The sequence below is a fragment of the Leptosomus discolor genome, chromosome 2 (genome assembly GCF_034619465.1).
Source record: "Leptosomus discolor isolate bLepDis1 chromosome 2, bLepDis1.hap2, whole genome shotgun sequence".
NCBI lineage: Eukaryota > Metazoa > Chordata > Aves > Leptosomiformes > Leptosomidae > Leptosomus > Leptosomus discolor.
The window spans coordinates 86,323,754-86,343,970 of record NC_141392.1 but is presented as its reverse complement, the minus strand read 5'-3'; the positions used below and the strand labels follow the sequence as shown (position 1 = coordinate 86,343,970).

General features: G+C 39.6%; 1 protein-coding gene across 1 annotated transcript in view; it reads right to left on the bottom strand.

Moving 5' to 3' along the window:
* MDN1 (midasin AAA ATPase 1) overlaps nucleotides 1-20,217 on the bottom strand; it is a 101,640-nt gene that overhangs the window by 18,839 nt on the left and 62,584 nt on the right. The window contains exons 58-80 of the mRNA XM_086460460.1: nucleotides 20,091-20,217; nucleotides 19,033-19,203; nucleotides 18,672-18,886; nucleotides 18,192-18,573; nucleotides 17,881-17,990; nucleotides 16,078-16,774; nucleotides 14,913-15,074; nucleotides 13,817-14,090; nucleotides 13,131-13,366; nucleotides 12,366-12,461; nucleotides 12,028-12,122; nucleotides 11,180-11,304; nucleotides 9,938-10,084; nucleotides 9,517-9,626; nucleotides 8,973-9,046; nucleotides 8,590-8,785; nucleotides 7,310-7,469; nucleotides 6,994-7,140; nucleotides 4,728-4,854; nucleotides 3,751-3,856; nucleotides 2,532-2,647; nucleotides 798-1,277; nucleotides 6-232 (exon numbers count right to left, since the gene is read on the bottom strand). Coding sequence (XP_086316586.1) covers nucleotides 6-232; nucleotides 798-1,277; nucleotides 2,532-2,647; nucleotides 3,751-3,856; nucleotides 4,728-4,854; nucleotides 6,994-7,140; nucleotides 7,310-7,469; nucleotides 8,590-8,785; nucleotides 8,973-9,046; nucleotides 9,517-9,626; nucleotides 9,938-10,084; nucleotides 11,180-11,304; nucleotides 12,028-12,122; nucleotides 12,366-12,461; nucleotides 13,131-13,366; nucleotides 13,817-14,090; nucleotides 14,913-15,074; nucleotides 16,078-16,774; nucleotides 17,881-17,990; nucleotides 18,192-18,573; nucleotides 18,672-18,886; nucleotides 19,033-19,203; nucleotides 20,091-20,217 — 4,580 coding nt within the window. The remainder of the gene's footprint in view (nucleotides 1-5; nucleotides 233-797; nucleotides 1,278-2,531; nucleotides 2,648-3,750; nucleotides 3,857-4,727; nucleotides 4,855-6,993; nucleotides 7,141-7,309; nucleotides 7,470-8,589; nucleotides 8,786-8,972; nucleotides 9,047-9,516; nucleotides 9,627-9,937; nucleotides 10,085-11,179; nucleotides 11,305-12,027; nucleotides 12,123-12,365; nucleotides 12,462-13,130; nucleotides 13,367-13,816; nucleotides 14,091-14,912; nucleotides 15,075-16,077; nucleotides 16,775-17,880; nucleotides 17,991-18,191; nucleotides 18,574-18,671; nucleotides 18,887-19,032; nucleotides 19,204-20,090) is intronic.

Below are 20,217 nucleotides of genomic sequence, written 5' to 3'. Positions count from 1 at the left end.
CTTACCACTGCAATTTGACACGGAAGCAAGAAGCTGTGTTCTCCAGGTTATGAAGTCTGCAGATGTATTATTAACTTCTTCTTGTATATACTTTAGGCTCTTGATTAGGGCCATCTGATTTGCAGCTTGCCTGCCCTCCCCCTTTGGAAGAAATAAGGACTCTATGCCTCCTAACTGAGCCGATACTTCCAGCAAACAACTCATAGCTGATGTGCAGACTTCAAAATCTCTCCTGCAACAAGAAATGCCACAATACTGAAAGAAGAATGATCACTTCAATTTAAGATTAAACCTTTTCCTGGGGCAGGGATGAGGGGAAGGCAGCTGATCTCCATCTTGAACTTCTTAACCAAGAAGTCTGACAACAAGCAGACGTGCCACTTGTAGTCATTCTGAAGCAGACAGAAAATGAGAGGCATCTATACTATTGTTGTTGTTATCATTATTACTATTAAATAGGCTACAGAGCTCTTTTAAAATAAAATTTTCTTCATTAAATTTACATTTGAATTCACCTCATTAACTAAGGAGCTATGGGGATGACATCCCAGGAGACCAACGACAAACTGAGATGAACCATTTTTTTCTGACTTGTCAGGGGAGTGGGAGAAGACACATACGTTGGTTTAAAAAGCCAGGCACTGCATTTTGCAAGAAAAATGAACAAAACAAGCCTCAAAAGCACCAGAACACACTTTTCAAGAGATGCATAGGCAAACATTTTCAAGATGACTTCACACACCTTACATGAACATACAACATTCCGAGATTCAATTTTATGCATATGTAGAACTCACCAGGAATAAAACAAGGTCTCACATGACTGTTGTCTTATTTTGTCCACTTCAGCTTTCATTGCCTTCACATTTGCCAGCATTGCAGTCAACTGCGTAGCTACCTGCAGCCATAACTGATCCTTATTTCTCATCCTGCATCCAGGAGGCAGTTGCTCAATTGTCACTGGAGTCAGGTATTTTAGCTCTGAAGGAATTAGGTCCGGTATTCCCGTAAAAACATTTCCCATTTCAGGTCCTGAACTCTGAAAAATGTTTGTTTTGACATTTGTCCTGTCATCGTCACTGCACTTTGTTAACTCTTCTTTTGGGCAGCATTGCATAAACCAAGATAGCTCCTCGAGAACCATCACACACTGCATGGAAAGTTGCTGCAGTTTGTCAGTCCAGCCTTGAATACTGTCTTGAGGAGGAAATGCTACATTATATTCTCTGTCAGCAGTCAACCTCGAATCTATCTCTTGTATACAACTCAGGAGGTTCCTGGTTAAGAAGAAAGAAGGGAAAGTTACAATTGCTTCTTTTTGAAAACTCAGCCTTTAGACCAAGTTCATAAAAGCTCTAAATAATATGAACTCAGTGTAAGTCAAACTTTTTCTGGAAAAATTAAAATTATAGTTTTGTTTTGTTTTAAAAAAAAGAGGTTTTCTTAATTGTTGAATTCTTCTCTGCATTGCATATGTTTGAGTTGTCCTGAAAACAGGGCTTTACGAGATTTCTCAGCATCTACACTATGTTTTCAAACAATCCTTACACTCCTGGCCTGGTATTCAAATATTATTAATTTTCCTCCATTACAAATGCTAATTAGATTCTAACATATCTTCATTCTCTGAAGTGCTGTGTTATTACAGTTATGAGTCAGCTCATAACAAATGATTAATCTGATTCTCAATGAATGTCCCAACAATGCAGGTAAGTGTCTTAGAAGTTTTACTATTCCTGCAACTGTAAAATTGTGGTTTTGTGGTCTGGGCTTCTGTTTGTTTTGTTGGGGTGGTTTTTGTTTGTTTTTTCCAAGTTTCCCAGGGTTAACCTAAGTTTTGCACCACTAATCCCCAGCCTAGATTTCCTTCCCTGTACAAAGGCAATAGCTCCTTTCCCAACTTCTGGATTCCAATAGCGATGAGCACAGACAGAAGAACAGTGCAGTTTGCAGTGAAACTGATGAGCCAAGCAATGGAGTGAAAAAAATCCCATCAAGTGAGAAAGATTTGCTATACACTTTTCCTTTTACAGTTCTGACACAAGATCTAGATCTCCCACCTTTCCAGAATTTTTCTTTTTAAGCTGTTGAGGTTTCTTCATATTGGCTCAAAGTGCCATCCAGATCGTTTATTTGCTCCAGATAAAGCAAACAATTCGAACACAGCCAAAATTAACTTAGGCCAGTACCAAACGAGAGAGATTTAACAATCTGTAGATTAACTTCGTAATTAACTACAGTAATTATTTTATGGTCTTCATGTACGCCTAACTTGTTTTTCCCAAATTATTTTGATTCCAAAATACTGGCTGCAATGACAGGATGAACAATATCCAATAGCTTTTTTTTACCTGTCCCCCCCAGTCTCTTAAAAAATCTTTTCCATCTCAGCTTAATTGAGGAAAGGAGAGAAATGGGGAAGTAGGGGGAAGAATTTTATTTTCTTCTACCTTATTTTGCATTTTTCTTGAAGTGAATTGCTTACTGACAAACTCCTCAGCAACAGTTAGATTTTGGAAAACACAAAATACCTCAGTAAGATCCACTGTTCTGTCAACGCAGTAAGAGATTGTCTCTGTCTTACAAGCATCTGCATGAGGTGTGCAGTGAATCCTTTGCATCGTTCGATGCTACCTAGGCCAATATCCTAAAGAAAACAGATACAGAAAAAGCAGGAGGGAACAGTTAGATGAATAAACAGACAACATTCTCTGTGCCTCCACTTCATATCACTGGGCAGGCCAAAAGGTTATGGTTTAATTGAACAAGTCTTAAAATGCAGACACAATTTATAGTTATTACAGTCTCCCCATCTTTAATTTTTTGCATCTTCCACATACCCTGCCCACAAATTTGATTTTCAAGTAGCTTCTACAACATCAGTCATATTAAACTGCACTCCACTGCACAAAATTCTTATCAGGAATTCCGTCCCAATAGTAACGCTATCTTAAATAAATGACGACTAAGATCAAAAGAGATATCAACCTAAATGTTTATATTCATGACCATTGCTAAAACCACTTCCACAACTCATTTTACCAGATTTACTGACATTTACTTTCACTCCTCTCATTAGAAAGGATCCCATTTTAAAGCTTGAAATAAATGTTCATAACAGAGAAAAACTGATCTCAGCTATGTTCCACTATTTACGGTACTGCCAGCCGTGACATTTGCCAAAATCATGGCGTAAAACAAGGGGTGAATCACAGTGAGAAAAGCAGCGCCTGGACAAGATCCGTTTTTCCTGGAATACTGGAAAAGCGGTACTGATTCAGCAGAACTTATTTGTTCCTTCTACTGATTTTAGACCGATTTTCAAGCAAAGAAATGTATCAGCACTTTTTGTGTTAGACAAAGACTCCAGTTATGTCCAATTATGAACCTTGACTGTTTTTTTCATGAGCAACAACTAATCCTGGTTTTGTTTCCCTAACAAGCTTTGATTCAGCATTTTGGGAGTCTCCTTCTTGCACAAAAAGCAGCAATTTGGGATCTTTTGGGATGAAAGATACTGTACGTTTAACAGATTATTGATTTAGTTCACTAAAGTGATACTGTTCAGTCATAAACCAACAGGTTTTAAAACACTGCATTTAATGATTGGCCCCAAAATATCATATCTTTATCCCATTACAGAACACAACATGATCTCACATCACCTTTTTACTACTAGAGTATTTCAGTCCAAGACAGTAAAATAAAATTAACAGAAGTAGGATTTCTATTTTTGCTTCCATGTTTTACCTTGGCAGGCGCTAATAACGCTGTCTGAAGTCTACAGTGGCGTGCGAGAGACCGATAGAAGTACTTCTGGCATCCATCCCAGGCAGAAGAAATCTCTGTCAGCAACCTGACAGAGCACAAAAAAGTCTGATACTAGAAAGGTATGCAATTTCAGTACCTCAGCACACCGGAACCATGAGGTCAGCTCTTCGACCTAACAAATTTGCTTACAATTTGTTATTTTGCAAATGCATTGATCTCATGATTCTTCTTTTTCTCCACAAGTATTCTAGCCTTAGGAAAACATTTAATTTTTAAAATAAACCCTAAGGAAACCCTAAGCAAGAGCAGCAAAATCTCACTTAATTAGAGATATTTTTCTTTCATGCAGCTAAATCCAGCTTGATAAGGAAGCCTTTATTTTGGCCTTGATGAAAGATATTCTCAACTAAACCCTTACACCTGAGGCCAGTAACCAGCATGTCTCAATGACAAAAATCACTCACTGCTGGAAAAACAGATAAACATCTAAAAGAACATCTTTCCTCTAGGCAGGTTCTTCCAGAATTGCCCACTTTGAAGTCTACGTATTTTCTCCTGAAATACCCCATCAGTCAAAGAAGACTAAACAATTAACTAATCCCTGTAGATTACAACTCATCTGTAACAAAATCATTAGCAGTCTGCATTCTAATATGATGCTGCAAAGGGTCCCAGGCAGAGCTGGGAAGTGGAGGGTTAATTGAAATCTAATTCACAGTAACAATGAAACTGCGAGTATAGATGTCAAAAGGGCAAATAAAAAAACCAAGCCCAACACATCCCAGTTGTATGTGCCAGTACAGGATTTTCAAACTGAAAAGTAACAGGGGGTGAGCAAAAGGAGTATCTAAAAATCTTAAGTGACAGAAATTCCAGTCTAAACGCACATGCAGTAAATTCTGTATGTTACAGCTGCAATTCATACAATCTAAGGGTTAGAAATACTGTGTACATACGTGGCATCCAGTTCATGCGTACGGTTTACTACACCTAATGCACTACGCAAGTCCAGCGGACGTAGGTAGAGTATTTCATGATAGTCTTTTGAACGCGACCAAGAAAGACCTTTCCGGTATGACAAACCTGGAATGACATTTGAACACACATCCTTTTATGCCCTCATTCTTTTACATGAAAAATGCCACTCATACAGTTGGTATTAAGGTATAAAACCTTCTGATGTAGTTTTTTTTCCTGATCCTGCCTGATTTTGACAGGTCTTTGTACATATCGCAATTTTTGTAATGTAAGAACACACGTAGCTTAGCTCTCTTCAGCTGAACATAGCTGAGGAACACTATTGAACTAAGACAAACATAGACCTGCACGTATAAAGGTGGTTACTGGTGGTTGCCAATAGATAAAAAAAAAAGCCTTGAACCTGTAAGGCAGGCTATAGCTTGAGAAAGTTACAGCTATATGCTCTTAAAACTCAGTCTCAAGGCTGCTATTTCAGCTATTTTTAAAACTGGATTAAACATGCTCATTTCTCTCAAGCCAATTAAAACTCTCCTTTCAAAGTATCCTGAACAAAGCCTGTAATAAATACTCATTAATTATCTAGGTTACGCTGCCATTTTTCCAAATAAAATGGAGAATAAGTGTCAAGAGCAACAATTTCCACTCCTCCTGACCTTTAAGAAAGCTGAGTTAGGGATCATCAACTCATTTTTAAAACATGAGAAAGCTCATGAATGAGGAAGGTAAGGGTGCCACCTGAAATCAAAGCCAGAGCCCAGTAAAAAAAAAAAAAAAAAAAATCAAATCCCACGTGTAATTAAATCATCACAGTATGCCATTACCCCAGCACAAACTTCACAGGGCAGCAATGGCAGATATCCCTTCGGCACCAGTGGGTGCAAAAAATGCCCATCACAGGAAAAGTGCACATGCTGGAAACCTCCCACTTTGATTCATCCGTGTTTGCAGTCATCTAAATACCAAAGGACCTTAATCTCAGTACACACATCAACTCATTTAAGCAGCACGAACTACAAACACTCAAAACTACAACCGAAGCCCCCTCCTGCCTCCCAGAAAGCATTTAGGATGTTCCGGTTTTCAATTATTTTCCAAGTGCTGTGACACTTTGAGATAGTTTGTTATCAAAATGATGCCTTCTCGGAACTTCTTTCCGAGCTTCTTTCTGCAACCAATTGGTTGTAGAATTGGAATCAAAATTCCAACAAATTTCTGAACAGAATTTTATTTTATTTTGAGAGACAGAGGTAGTTAGGATCTCTGCAGGACAGAAGCTATGGCTTCCAAGAGAAGCATCAAAACACTAAACTCTCTTCAAAAAAAGAAGAAAAAAAATTGGTGAAGTTACATTAATCTCTATTTCTGGCTATGACTTGGCAGAGTGCTGTCAGACAGCTGTTTATTTAACAAGACTGCCTACTTTCTGAACCACTCTGTGACTAAGGACAGCTGGTGAATAATTTAACATAACACTGAAGGAAAAGGCAACAATTAACAGTTTGGGTAAGTTCTTTACCTTAAGACTAGGAAGGGGAACAATGGAGACTGGGCTGCTGAACAGGGTGCCTCCAATGATACCCATCAACAGAACATTCAGTCTCCATGGCTCAACCACACCTCTGCCAATCTGACCTCTGCTGGTCTGCCAATTAAGAGATGGGCTCTCATTCAAACGAGCTAACTAATTTCAGTTCTGGATCAGAGAATGGATACAAAATAATGAGCTTCCCTCGTTTCTAAAAACTGGGCAGTGACTCCTGACTGGAGATAAAGTAGATTTCTGCTTCAGAAAAGCTACCGTTGTTGGGTATTAGGAAAAATTTCTTTACTGAAAGAGCGCTCAAGCACTGGACCAGGCTGCCCAGGGAAGTGGTGGAGTCACCATCCCTGGAGGTGTTCAAAAAACGTGTTGACGGGGCACTTTGGGACACGGTTTAGTGGTCATGGTGGTGTTGGGTTGATGGTTGAACCTGATGATCTTAGACATCTTTTCTAACCTAATCATGCTATGATCTATCAAATGGAATGTAAGAAGAACAGAAGTTATTGGAAAGGGCCAACACATGAGGCCTCGTAGTCAACAGACAAAGAGAAAGAGAGGGACTGAAATGATTCTACGTATTAGTGGCTCAATGACTTCAAGAACGCAGTATTATAGTGGGTTTAGATGTATTGGCAAAAATGGTAAAATACTTAAGAACTTCTACTTTTAAACCAAGCACAATTTTATTTAAAGCTCACCTGTTTTAGCAAGGCTTTTAAAGAGATCTGACAAAGCCCGTTGCTTCTGCATCTGAATATGCTTTGCCTCAGATTTCTGCTTCTCCTTATCTGCTGTCTGATCAAATGTTAAATTTTGCAGTTCAACTACAGAAACAATGATACCACCTGTACAGAAGACAGCAGAGAAAGGTAAGGGACGTGAAAATTAAATGTACACAAAGCAGCCACGGGAAGATAGTCTGGGAAGGGGACTGCATATCTACACTTTCTCCCTATTTGTTCCATTTATGTTACAGAGGTCAATTATGGTATGGAAATCACAGCAATACTTAACCTGTGAACTCGTCAAGATTTTCCACCAGACTTAAGAATGAATTATTTTCTGTAACTGCTGTACACATTTTCTTCATTTTTTTAGTAAGCTTAGGCAGACGATACTGAAGAGATTCTGCATGAAACATAATGCCATCCTGACATTCTTCTGGGAGTGCCCCCTGAGAAAAAAAATGAAAAAGACCATCCAATTATACACACATAACTCAAAGCTGTCTTATTTGACCATTAAGAATAAATCACTGCAAAAACAAGGGCTAAATTCTGCATTCATCTGAAACCCCAAAACATGCCCAGGTGATCCTTTGAACGTTTCAGCACTGACATATTGAAAACAATACGAAACTGCAAGAAGGGAAACCAACAACGCTGTTAATTATGAGTAACAGACTTGCAAACAAACCACCAACCAACAAACCAAACCCACAACCAAACACATTAGATTTGCATCAGATTTCTGCCTCCTCCCTCCACCCTCCTGTCACAGGACAGAGCAAGATCAGCCACCTGCCTGGTCTGAAGAAACAGAATAAAGCCTTGGAAGCCAAGAGTAACTGAGCATTCCCCACTCAACCCCAAATTCTGATGAGTTACGATCATCTCCTTGCATCTTATTAATAACTAATGGATGTGAATAGGATTCTGTTTCAGGAAGAAAATTAGTTGACCACTTCCCTGAGCTGAACAACTTAGTTAGAGAGACATTAGACTGTGGTGCTGTGGAGTAGGATTTACCACCTATCAGCCAGTCCAAGGCAAACGTTCGCAGTACACAAGCTGTCAGCCAACAGCAAGTTTATGACGAAGTAGTGCATTTCCCCATCAGGATCCAAGCTCAAGGTAATTTTATATTTAATCAGAACTTTACGCACCAATCCTACAACTACATGATCATCTGTCTGGGTCCTTGTTTAGAAAAAAAAAAAAAAGATAATAATAATTTCAACTCCCAGTGCATGTTACTGCACTAGTGGAGAACTAAAATTGCTGCATACAATATGCAAGCAACTTGGAGATTTGCTACCAAGTTGCTACCAGCTCCATATTAGAGCACAGATATCATGCCAAATCAATACAGAACATGCTTGTCTTTCCGTGCTGCATTCCTACCCATCTGCAGTGTTTCATAACACTGAACACAAGTAAGACCAAAAAGTTGGCGATATATTCAACCGATTTGACACTTACATAAGATTTTTCTGCATAAATCAGTGAAAAGCAACATATAGATGAGAACAGAGAAAATATCCTTCCCACACTTAGAATAAAGAACACAGTCACCTTGGCAACATCTGTTCTAGCAGACAGAGTTTTTCTTAATGCGTTGTTTAGCCTCTGAACTTTGGTCTCTTTGTTCTCAGATTCTTCCTGCTTTTGCAAGCAGTCCAGCTGCTCTTCCTTACCAATTTCCACCAAGGCAGGACGACATGGCTCACCCAGCACAGCTTCAAACTTCTTCATGAATTTAAAGAGGGTCCTAATTACCAAAGGAAAGCAACACTGTCACTGAGTTTTATAGTCCTGGAAATCTCTCAGCTACTGGAAATAAATGCTTCCACTGTATTATGAGCAGAAGACACATTCTTGCATTCAAATTCAACATCAGAGAAATCATCTAAAAGGAAGATTCCAAATACGGAGCTTAACTGCAAGCTCCGAGTTACCTGCGTATTTTTTCAACTGATTGTTTTATAGCCCAGAAGCTGACATCGTTCCACTTCGAAATTTTCACAAATTCCTATCAGGAGGGGAAAAAAAAAAAAAAAAAAATAAAAATAATCAATGGGTTTACTTATACAAATGCAGTAAAGAACTTGCATATAAAAGACGATCTTCAAAGCTGATCAGCTACGATGATCTGTTGATCTCAAAATCCAAGACATTTCAGTAAGTGAGCAAATTATTGCATAGGCATCTTACTCTAGTAATATATGTGTTTACACTAAAACTGCTGCACAGCCAAATGCTGTGAAATCCAAAGGAGCTTCACTACCAGGCAGAAACCTCCACGGCTAAATAGGACTGACCAAACAGTAAAGACTTCAACCAACCCTCTCACCTCAAAAATAAATTCTTGCCAAAGACAATGTGAAGTATAGTAGGGATTTCAGGGGCCCACAGAGCTATTATACACAAATTCAAATAAATATCTGTTCCACTGTTCCTTTGATTAGATCAACATATTGTCTGAGCAAAGCTTCCTTTTACCTTAAGTTCCTTTTCTATAGGTTGACGAAGTTCAGTGATTCTGGCCTCAACACACTCTGAAAACTGCTTATAATAATTGTATAGATTCCACAGGATGCTGCACAGAACGTCTGGAAGGGACAGACAACAACAAGCTTCTTTTAAAACACAACATTCTTCAGTGTCAAGAGGAGAAATGCATCCCTTTTTTTTTTTGTTTTTGTTTTTGTTTTTTTTGGTTTTTTTTTTTGGTAATTGTGAAGCTTAGCAACACCAGAAGATGGGTTGAACGGACCAACCGTATTCTTCATGAAAATGGGAAAAACAGCAGCACAGGCTTGTGTTATATTTATGAGCTTAGTGATCTCTTTGGAAAGTCGTGAATACTTGGTGGTCAGGTTATTGCAAAGATGACTCAACACACATAATGCACACAACTTACCCTTTTCTGCTACTTGAGGCATCAGCAAGACATGACAGTGGAAAACCAGGAGTGCTTGAAGCCGTACATGAAACTCTCCCAGCGTGGATCCTTCCATGAAAGCTTGTAGGGTGCTGACCAGCGTTTTCAGATCCATTTGTTCAGTTTCTGAACATTGCACCAGAAATTTAGAAGGGAAGGGGGAGAAAACAAACAAAAACCCCTCTATATGAAAATGGCTGCTCTTTGTAAACGTCCAACTAAATATCAGGTCTCTATTAGGAAAGGAGCAGGAGGGAAGAATTCTAATTCAATAATAATTAAAACCAACAAACAACACACTGGAAGAAGGGAGATGGGACAAGAGGCAGCAGTAAGCTAGTGACCGAGGAGGCCAGCTACACGTCCAATTTCAGAGCACATCAAGTATTTAAAGAACACTTGCTATTTTCTATGAATGAATGGCTTTTTTGGTCATGATGAGCCATACTATGAATTAGTCACTGCCAGTTCCTCAAGTCCTCAAAATCATCAGGACAGAAATAGACGTTGGAAGAATCTGGCAGAGAATACAGTATCTTTAGAGCATTACCTATGGAAAAAGACATGCTGTCCACTTAGAGATGTAAAATAGCCCAAGGATATGAAGCTCATCAAGTAAGTGCATTAATTAGCTATGAGACTGGAAGAACCCTGCTTCATGCCAGAGGATGCTACTTTCATCTTTGCAATTTCATTAAATTTTGGGGAGGCAAGGGACTGAGAGCTATATTCTTTCCCCTATTTTACGTAATGTGAACAACTGCAGACGGATTTGCTAGGAACAGTACGTACCAAAACACACTCACTGTAAGAACTCTTTAGGCTTTACACAGAATGTCAAAAGCACTTCAGCTGGGATACGAATTATGCTTTGTGCAGTTAAAAAAAAAAAAAGAGGTGCCTTCTCCAGCTGCAGATGGAGGCCTCCTACCTCCCAGTCTGCTTGGAATGTTTGTATGTGCATGACATATAGTTACCGCAGTTCTGCTTTCTTTTAGGCATCTTTTCTTTACGTGACCTGCAATGGCAGCCCTGTGAGACATTCCAAGAAATAAATACCAAGCAAAGCTCACTCTATATGGAAGACCTTATACAGTCATGGAATTTATTGTAGGGCAAAGGGTATGAGAACGACACCTGAAAGTGCACTGTCAAACTCTGGCATTTAGGACCTTACATATGCATCCTTAGTAATTGCTGTATCACACATTCAGCGCTTACCTTCTGTGCTTGCCTCTGTCTGTTCTTGAACATACTTCTCAACCATCTGATAGATTGAGAACCAGTGCTTCGTGGATTTCTCCACATGCTGCTTCATAATATTGTCCAAACTTACTGACCAGCAACTGGAAACAATAAAGAAGGGAAGAGAAGAAAAAAATAAAGCAAAAATATTTGGGGTAGCTTGGGCCCCAAAACAACACAAACTTTATTCTCTGTTTCTATTAAACTAAAGAAAAATTTCACAGGATGGAATAATCTACACATACGCTTAATATACTCAGCTCTTGAAGATCAACTGCTTTGCCACTGTTATTAAACATGAGAGGAGAAATGCAGGAACCAGGGATGGTAAAACAAAACCAGACAGAGACAGGTTCAACAGTTTCTTTTCACAAAACTTGAGGTAGACTTGTGGGATTCCTGATCATGGCAAATCGTGGATGTAAAAATTTTACACGGTCGTAAGAGGAAGCTGGACAATAATTTTTACGGAAAATTTCATGAGGGTTGTTAAATAGACAAACCACTGCAGGCTCAGTGAACCCTACAATGATACCAGGAGAACACAGAGAAAATATTAGGATGAAGCACTGTAGTCATCTGTCCTGCTCCTAACTCCTCCTGAGGCATATACATAGGGTCACCATGGGAGGGACATGCTCATTCTGAGCCAGAACAGCTGCAACCTTGGGTTTTTTCCGCCCACATTGTTACTAGGACAGCTACACACGTACACACAGAAGCACCTTCCATGATTGAGTCCATTCTGCACAGGAATGTGTCTCTGTACAGAGACGGAAGCTTACAGTATCTAAGAAAAAGCAGTAGGGAAGGACAGCTCTTACTTCAACTCCAATCTACGCCACTGAATAATCAGTTGTGTGACCAAGTCAAGATGTCTTCTCAAGGACAAAGCTCGACTAGCATTTTCCTCCCAGTCCTGAAAATAAATTAAAAAAATAAAAAATTTCCCGTTTATACAATGCCAGAAATTAAGTCTTTCCATGGCAAGACTCATGCACTACTCTGGATTAAGTTCCTACTCCTTAAACTCACAGCATGGAGCAAGTTCACTTCCCCAAATCCCAGCAAGCAGACAGCTTTCAGGTGTTTTTATCAAGGTACCAATACAAGTAAGGAAACATAAGAGAAAATAAAAGTTTCCCCTTAGCTCTTTTCTTACCTGTGCCTTTGCAAGAAGAATTTCCAAGCCATTCAGGAACTTTGAGAGAGGACTAGAGAGTGGAAAACTCCTGATTCTGTCCATCACAACTAACAGCTGCAGAATAAAAGACAAATGTTCAACCTATAGTAACTGATCTTCAACAGCAGCAGTCACGAAGCTAAGCTACTTTGTATTAGCATAACCTTCCCCTGCAAGAGATGAGAATAAAATTTTAAACTGCTTCCTCATTTTAGTCTAAGATCACCAGTAGGACAGTGAAGGCCAGCGCATTTGGGTAAAGGAGCACAAATGACTTAATGCAAAGAGTTCAAATTGATTCCGAGTTTTTTGCATTACTCTGAGGAATACAACCTGAGGGCCACACAGGCCCAAACAGTGGGACCAAAGATAGCAATTTTAAAGCATGATGAAAGAAAGCATTTTGAGGAAAAAAAAAAAAACAAACCACAACAGGAGCCCAAACAGCACAAGACCTCAATAATCTTTGAGGTATGGCAGGCTGAGATTGCTTATAGCTGTAAGATCAGAGTAGGCAGTCAACACCACTTAACATTTCGTAACTAAAACAGGACAGCTAATAACAGCTAATACCTCTTAAGAAGAAACAGGCACAACTTCAAAACATCTGCATGAGTAATATCGACAACATCTAGGCAAGGGTATGCATGCATATGTCTACCCATATCTACACACATATTCACACATAAATGCAATTCTGAAATGCTCCAGTTTTCCCCCAAACAGCTGTTGAGGTGTTTTTACCTGCACAAGTACGGGATGCTCTGGCCATTCCTGCAGGAGCCCATTCACTTCTTTAGCAAAATTATCAAGTACAGGTTGGCACTGTCGGACTTGCTGAATATTAGGATGCTGGTAGAAGTCATACGGGCCGTCTTGCTGCAGCACAAGTTCTGAAGTTAATTCCTCAAAAAAGGTATTGTGAAGAAGAGTGCTAACTAAGAGTTGGCTTCCCAAAAGACTATCATTCATTTCGGCACCTAAGAAGCAAAAAAAGGAAGACATCATACATGCTATTAATTCTTTTTTTCAGTTGAACAGATGAAGGTTTTTTTTTCCCCCCAATTCTTTTACGAACTTAATTGCATGTTTTCCTTCTGGGAAATGTCTACAAGTGCATCATCTTCCACAGGATCATGCAGATCCAAGTGATCAAAATTTTACTCAGTAGAGTATTCAATTTATTCTTAAGCTGTCTTGGTCATATATATTAACAAATAGAATTTAAAAAAAGAATCCGTAAAAGAATAAAAATCAAAGCATTCCACCAAGACAATCCTGAACATGGGGCAAATTCTTTGGAAAAAGAAAATTTGGTTTTGTGGATTTTTCCCATTATACGTCCGATTCACGACCTGCTATAAAATTAATTTGAAACAAATCATTACAAAGCTAAACCTGCACATCTAAAATATTGCTAGTAATCTTACCAATTAAAGGATAGAATCGCGACACGAGGCATGCGCCAGTCTGATAGCAAGAAATAAATGTACTAAAATAATGTTTGGCTTGATAAGAAGGCAGACTCTGTTGATACCACAGGGATCGAGCAAAGTTTAAGCACAGCTGTTGATGAACCATCATTACTGTCTGCATAGAGCTCTGGGACAAAAGGGCTCTATCAACTTCCAGTTGGTCTTCCAGTGGATCTTCGGTTTCCATTTTTTCTTCCAGGCTTGGCTGAGCTGTGATATCTTCAAAGTCCTGCAAGTCACATGATAATTCAAAGCCAATTTTAATCTCTTCCTTTAATGCCTCCCCTCCCCGTCTCCCTTTTTGCACTTTTTGGCATTGCAACAACATGCTAGTGATTTGGAGCTGGCACTGCATAGGTACGCTGCCCGCCTCACAGCTCAGGTGTCAGTCCGGAACAGAACACTTAAGAGCATAACCACAGCAGGCAAGAGTGCAGTACAGCGATCCCTGAGCTGCTGCTGCCAACTCAAACTCTTTCAGAAAAAGCAGCAGCAGTCGCATCTGCTGATAAACCACCCCAAAGCTGTCTGGTTGCTTGATGACCTGAACTGTTACATCCCATCACCACAATGACACGCTTGTCTCACGGATTTCTGTACTGCATAGCATTGCTCAGTGGAGACACTTCAAAAGCCGTCCAGTAATGCAGGCCAGTTAAATTTGAGAAAACCTCACAGCTTTATTTAATCAAGGAAATCAGCCTTCTTCACAGGTAATAAAACCTCAGATGACCTTCCTTGCTAAATGAATCAAATTCCAGAATGTTACAACAAATAACTAATTACATTGTCATTCAGCTACATAACCTGGGATTATTCACCCAAACACAGTATGGTTCAAGTGGGAAAGTAATTGCAAAAACCTTTCTATAACCAGAAGGTAACAAACTAAGAGCACAGTACTCAGTACCTATCAAAGTCCACCCCACATTTTTCTTTTAGCTGAAGGAAAAACTGTTTCGTTCCTCATCTCGTTTTACTTATAGTACGTATTTTCAGGAGCTACTTCAGACATAATTTTTGTGTTTCTTTACAGAGTTACAGCTGTTACCTTATCATGAAGAGGAAATCTCCTCCTAAATTCTTTTTCCTCCTCTTCTTCCTCACTCCGTCCTTTCCCATGACTTTTACTTCTGTATCTGTATAGACTGCGTTCCATTGCCTCCTGCTCTTGGGCACGGCGTTCCTGTTCGTCCCATTCATTTATAATTGCCTAGGGACACACAAAGCAGCATGCTTTTACACAAGTTAATGTTTAAAATCACCTTGTATTTCATCAAAGGGGCAGCATCTATCATCTTCGCCTTTTTCTGCCTCTACACCTACAACAGTATAAATCAAAGCCATCTAACTTGAAGGAAATTTGTGAATTGATCTCTCAACAAGCCAATGAGGAAAAAGCACAAAACCCAGTATGCAACAGAGTGCTTGGCCAAGGTTCTAATCTCCTTTCTTAACCATTTTACTTAAAAAAAAAATTTACAAAGTTTGGGGTTTTTGTGTGGTTTTGGGTTTTGTCAGGGTTTTTTTTTATAAAATCTTTGGTAACCAGGACAGGCTATGATTTTAATGCAAACAAGTTAATCCAGTATTTTAGATTATGTTAAAGTCATCTTTTTTCAATTAATTGGAAAAAAAAGAAAATTTTAAGAACATTATACTGACAATTATCAAGGTATAATCATAGAATGGCTTTAGTTGGAAGGGACCTCCAGAGATCACCCAGTTCCATCTCCCCTGCCATGGGCAGGGACACTTTCCACCAGACCAGGCTGCTCAAAGCCCCATCCAACCTGGCCTTGAACACTGCCAGGGAGGGGGCAGCCACAGCTGCTCTGGGCAACCTGTGCCAGTGCCTCACCACCCTCATAGTGAAGAACTTCCTCCTAATATCTAATCTAAATCTTCCCTCTTTCAGTTTAAAACCATTGGTCTTGTCCTATATCCCTACAAGCCTTGGTAAAAAGTCTCTTTCTGTCCTTGTTATGAGCCCTCTTTATATATGAAAAGCCCCAATAAAACCTCCCCAGAGCCTTCTCTTCTCACGGCTGAACAACCCCAACTGTGTCAGCCTTTCTTCACAGGAGGGGTGTTCCAGCCCCTTGACAGTTTTTGTGGCTCTCCTCTAGACCCACTTTAACAGATCCATGTCCTTCTGGTACGGAGGACAAGGTAGTTCAGTGCAAGAATCCTGGCCACTGGCATTCAGATCTTACCTGACACAGATGTCTAAAAAGCTGCAGAGATTTCTGGTCCATCTCTCCTCTGGATAGCACGTGGCATTGAAGATGCAACAAAGCATTCACTAGGAGCTGTTCCAGAGTTGGACAAGGCTGCTCTGCTCCCTCAGATTCTCCTTCAGAGTGCTTCAGCGAAAACTTTTTAAGTCCATGAAGAACCTCAACTGAATTCACCGAGCATAAAATTTCTGCACGAGCAAAGTAAGTGGGGAAGGCATGGCCAACAGAAGGGAACGTCAGCAAAGAAGTGAGGAGGTTGGTGAAATCAGCTGGACGCACAAAACTTTTGAGCACTGCATAAACTTCAGCAGCCACTAACCGCATGCCATGTTGCAACTGTAAGATGGCAGCTTGCAGTGGAACGATGGCGTCAGGGAATACGGCGTACTCCTCTGCCAGGTGTTTTCTAAACTGATGGTGTGATTGTTGCCAAGACGCTTCCTCATTTAACAGGTTTTGTATTGCCTGGAGTGATTTAGGTCTTTGCCCACGGAGAAACTGTAGAAGGCGGGCTAAAAGATCCTGGACTGAGGAAACCCGTGCTATGCTGTTGATGTACTGGTGAGCCTCCTGGTATAAGCAATCATATGGTGGAGCTGGAGGCCTGAAGGCCTTTTTTCTGGAAAGGCTGCTTATCTGCTCCTTCAACCTTTGCATTCTTTCATGCAACAGTCTGTTAAGAAATAACATCGACCAGTTTAGACACATAAACATATTTCATATAAACATGTTTATATATAAACATAACATATATTAAAAAGATTTATCAGAAATATTCTGCTAGTTTGTGTGAAACGGCAAATAAGGAAAAAACAAGTGACACTCATATAGCATGCAAATGTACTTCTCTTCCTCCCACACCACTTCAAACAAACTTCAATTACTTTTTTGCTTGCTACCTGACAGCTCTGTGAGCATTAAGGAAGAAGCAGTATTACTGGCATCAATTGGTAAAACTTAGCCATTCAGAACTTGCTTTCAATGACTATCATTCTCTTTAAGCAATAGCATAGAACTATCAGATCCTCTACGTGTAGAATAATGAAATCAAAAGCTTCCCTTAGCAGTGGAAAAACATGAATAACACCCAGTTTTTATCTCCATGTACAAGGAACACCTGGAAACCTGCACAAAGGAGAAATCTCTGTTCTCTTAAAATTTCTTCCTCAAGTTCCTCAGATTAAAAAAGAAAACAAACAATGCAGCAACAAAACAATAGCTACAATTCCTGCATGTCAACAGTGTCCTCTATGTGCTAAGATTATTTAATTCATCTGCAGCACCACAGGTAAAGGCTGTTGCTAAATTACACCACTAGAGATTTCTACCCAGTACAATCAGTTCAGGAACTCTGCAAAATAGCACTGGCATCTGTCGAGGCCCTGAAGAGTTATAGTGATTAGGTACACAGTCCACTTCATTTCAATTTGTTAATAAGATTGTCACATTTTAATGAAGCTACCATCATTTAGAACAGCAGCTTTATTTTCACTTCTGGGCATAGCTTCAATTTTATCAAGATATGAAGGCAACTGCTTTAATTGTTGTATTTACAGCAGTACAAAGTGTGTACAGCCAATTCCTTAGTCACTGAAAGTAAACAGAAAAGCTTCTGTATTTTGCTTTACCACCTCAGTATGCAAATTGATACTTTAAAATCAGCAACACTTATTTCTACAGAATGCAAAAATTGTAAAGCTGTGGAGAAAAGCTTTGGAGCCCAAGCATCCAATCTAAATTCCAATCTAAAAGAGACGAGTTAATCGTCTGAGATGTTACCTGAGATGGGGATGAATATAATTGCTGACTGCTTCATCTTCAATACTTTTTCCTGTATGCAGCTGGGATGAGAAATCATTTGTTTTCCATTCACACTCCAGCTGGTATAACTAAAAAGGAAAGAATACACCATTCTCTGAGGTTCTGGTTTTGGTAACCAAGTACGTACATTATACTCTTGGGCATTAAAAGAAATTCTAACTGTATAGTTTAAAAATCATGACCAAAGATTTGCCTAACACCCAAGCCAAACTCCTTTGCATTGATTTTATACACTACAGAGGTGAAAGCCAACTCAGCTCCACACTCACCTCTTCTTTTGAGTACTTGAGCTTGTATTCTCTTTTAACAGCTGGATCAAATCTGGTCTGTGGAAGCCACACCTGGATCTGCACCAAACCAATATTCACCCAGAGGCTTCCTCGCCAAGCTGTCTCTGGTAACTCCTTAAACCCTTCCCCAAAGAACTGCTGCAAGCAAGTGAGCAGGAGAAACAGGAATTCTTTAGGAAGTAACTCCTGATCAGTGATGCTCCTAAGTATCTTGAGAAGGTACTCATATGCAACAGGATCCTTGATGTAGAGCTTCTCACAGCACTCCAAAAATTCCTCCTGAAGATCCACTGGAACCAGATGTACCAGAGCTGAGAGTTGTCTGCTTAGCATTATTCCTTGTAGTCTAGCATCTGTGTGTCTGGAGGCAAAGGAATGAGAAAAGTTTACACATGGTAAGCAAGCTTCTGTAACACGCCCGACTTAAATAACGTAGATGCGGAAGAGAGGTCTTAATACCTAAAATCTGCTATTGAAGAGACAGCCAGGTTGGTCCACAGAGCTGTGCTGACTTCGTGAAGCTGCTGTGCCCTCTCCATCCATTCTCCCAGTGTCACGTGGGATGATGACAGAACAGGAAGCCCATTCACATCCCACTGGCTTGTCTTGCTGCTGCTAGTTAGAATTTCAAAGAAGCACTTTGAGAAAACGGCTCTGGTCAAAATACCTGGGCCCTAAATTAAGAGATTAAGAGTTAGATTTTCAGATGCAACTTGCACTGACTATGCTAGAACTTACAGTATTATTTTTAGAAAGCTGTTGAATTATTTAATAAAAGAGTATTCAGTCTAGTTGTTTGATTAGGTCAGAAGAGACAAACCTTCATAGAAGGGTTCATATAGGATTTAGAAAAGTTCTTTTCCTCTGTTGCAGGTAGTGGCCTCCAAGTCAACCAGTAGTCTGGGTCCATGGTGAAAGTACCACTCCAAAAGGATGACAATGCAGCATTAACTAGTTGAGATGACAGAATAGACATTTCTTCAGGGGCCATCTAAGGAGAGAAAAAAACCCAGAGCTGAGAATAATTTACAGGGAACAAAAGAGAATCAAGCACATACGCACACACAAGTAAAAGTATGATACCATTTTTCAGTATCAAGATCCTTTTCAAATTTACACAGTGTTTGTTTGCATCTCTTCTCAACAAAAAGAGCGCACTTCCTAAGGTCTGCACGGCCTCCTGTCTGTGAAATAGGCAGTGTGTCTACAGAGCCAGTTTTCAGAATACAGCCTCTAGTCTACGACTGTGTAACCTTTTGTTACAACACACGAGGTGGCATTATCTGACAGCATGAAACAGATAAAGCTATCCAACATTCTGCTCTGAAGCATTTAAAGTGAACTTGCTGGTTTACCGAGCTTTGTGGGAACACAACCACCACCGTATCACAGCTAAATATTAACAGATCAGAATTTTTCTGACATATTAAATGCTCTACAGAAAATGCATCAAACTGTCTCAGTCTATTTGGTTTGCAACACAACTCAGAAGAAAAATTTAGAGTCACAGGAACAGAGGCAAGTATTTTCCAGCAAAAAATTACTCTGAATACATAAATACAACAGGCACCTGCCATTCAGTCAATTTCCTGTTTTCCATTAGGTCACAGATGGATGAAGGGAACAATAGTAGCAAACTAGATCATACAGAACTATGATATTTAAGACTTTGTCATGTTTTATTTCTATTTTAACATTGTACTTTAATTATGCTTTTTGCAGGCTCATAGTTCATAATCTTTCTTACTAAAAGAAGGAACAGTTATTGCCAGGCACAGGCAGAAAAACCGTGTATCAAAAATCTTAGAGAGATACACCTATTTTGAAGAGTCTTTTGAAAACTTCTGCAAGACTAATTAAACTAAAAGTTGTTCTTACTTCATTAAGGTGTAACAAGTGCCACAGTCCAGATAGCTGGTGAGAAGCAGCTGGTGTCATCTTCAGAGAAAAAGCTATAAGCTGAACTAGATCTGAACATATGCTTAGTTCTTGACTGCAGTTCTCC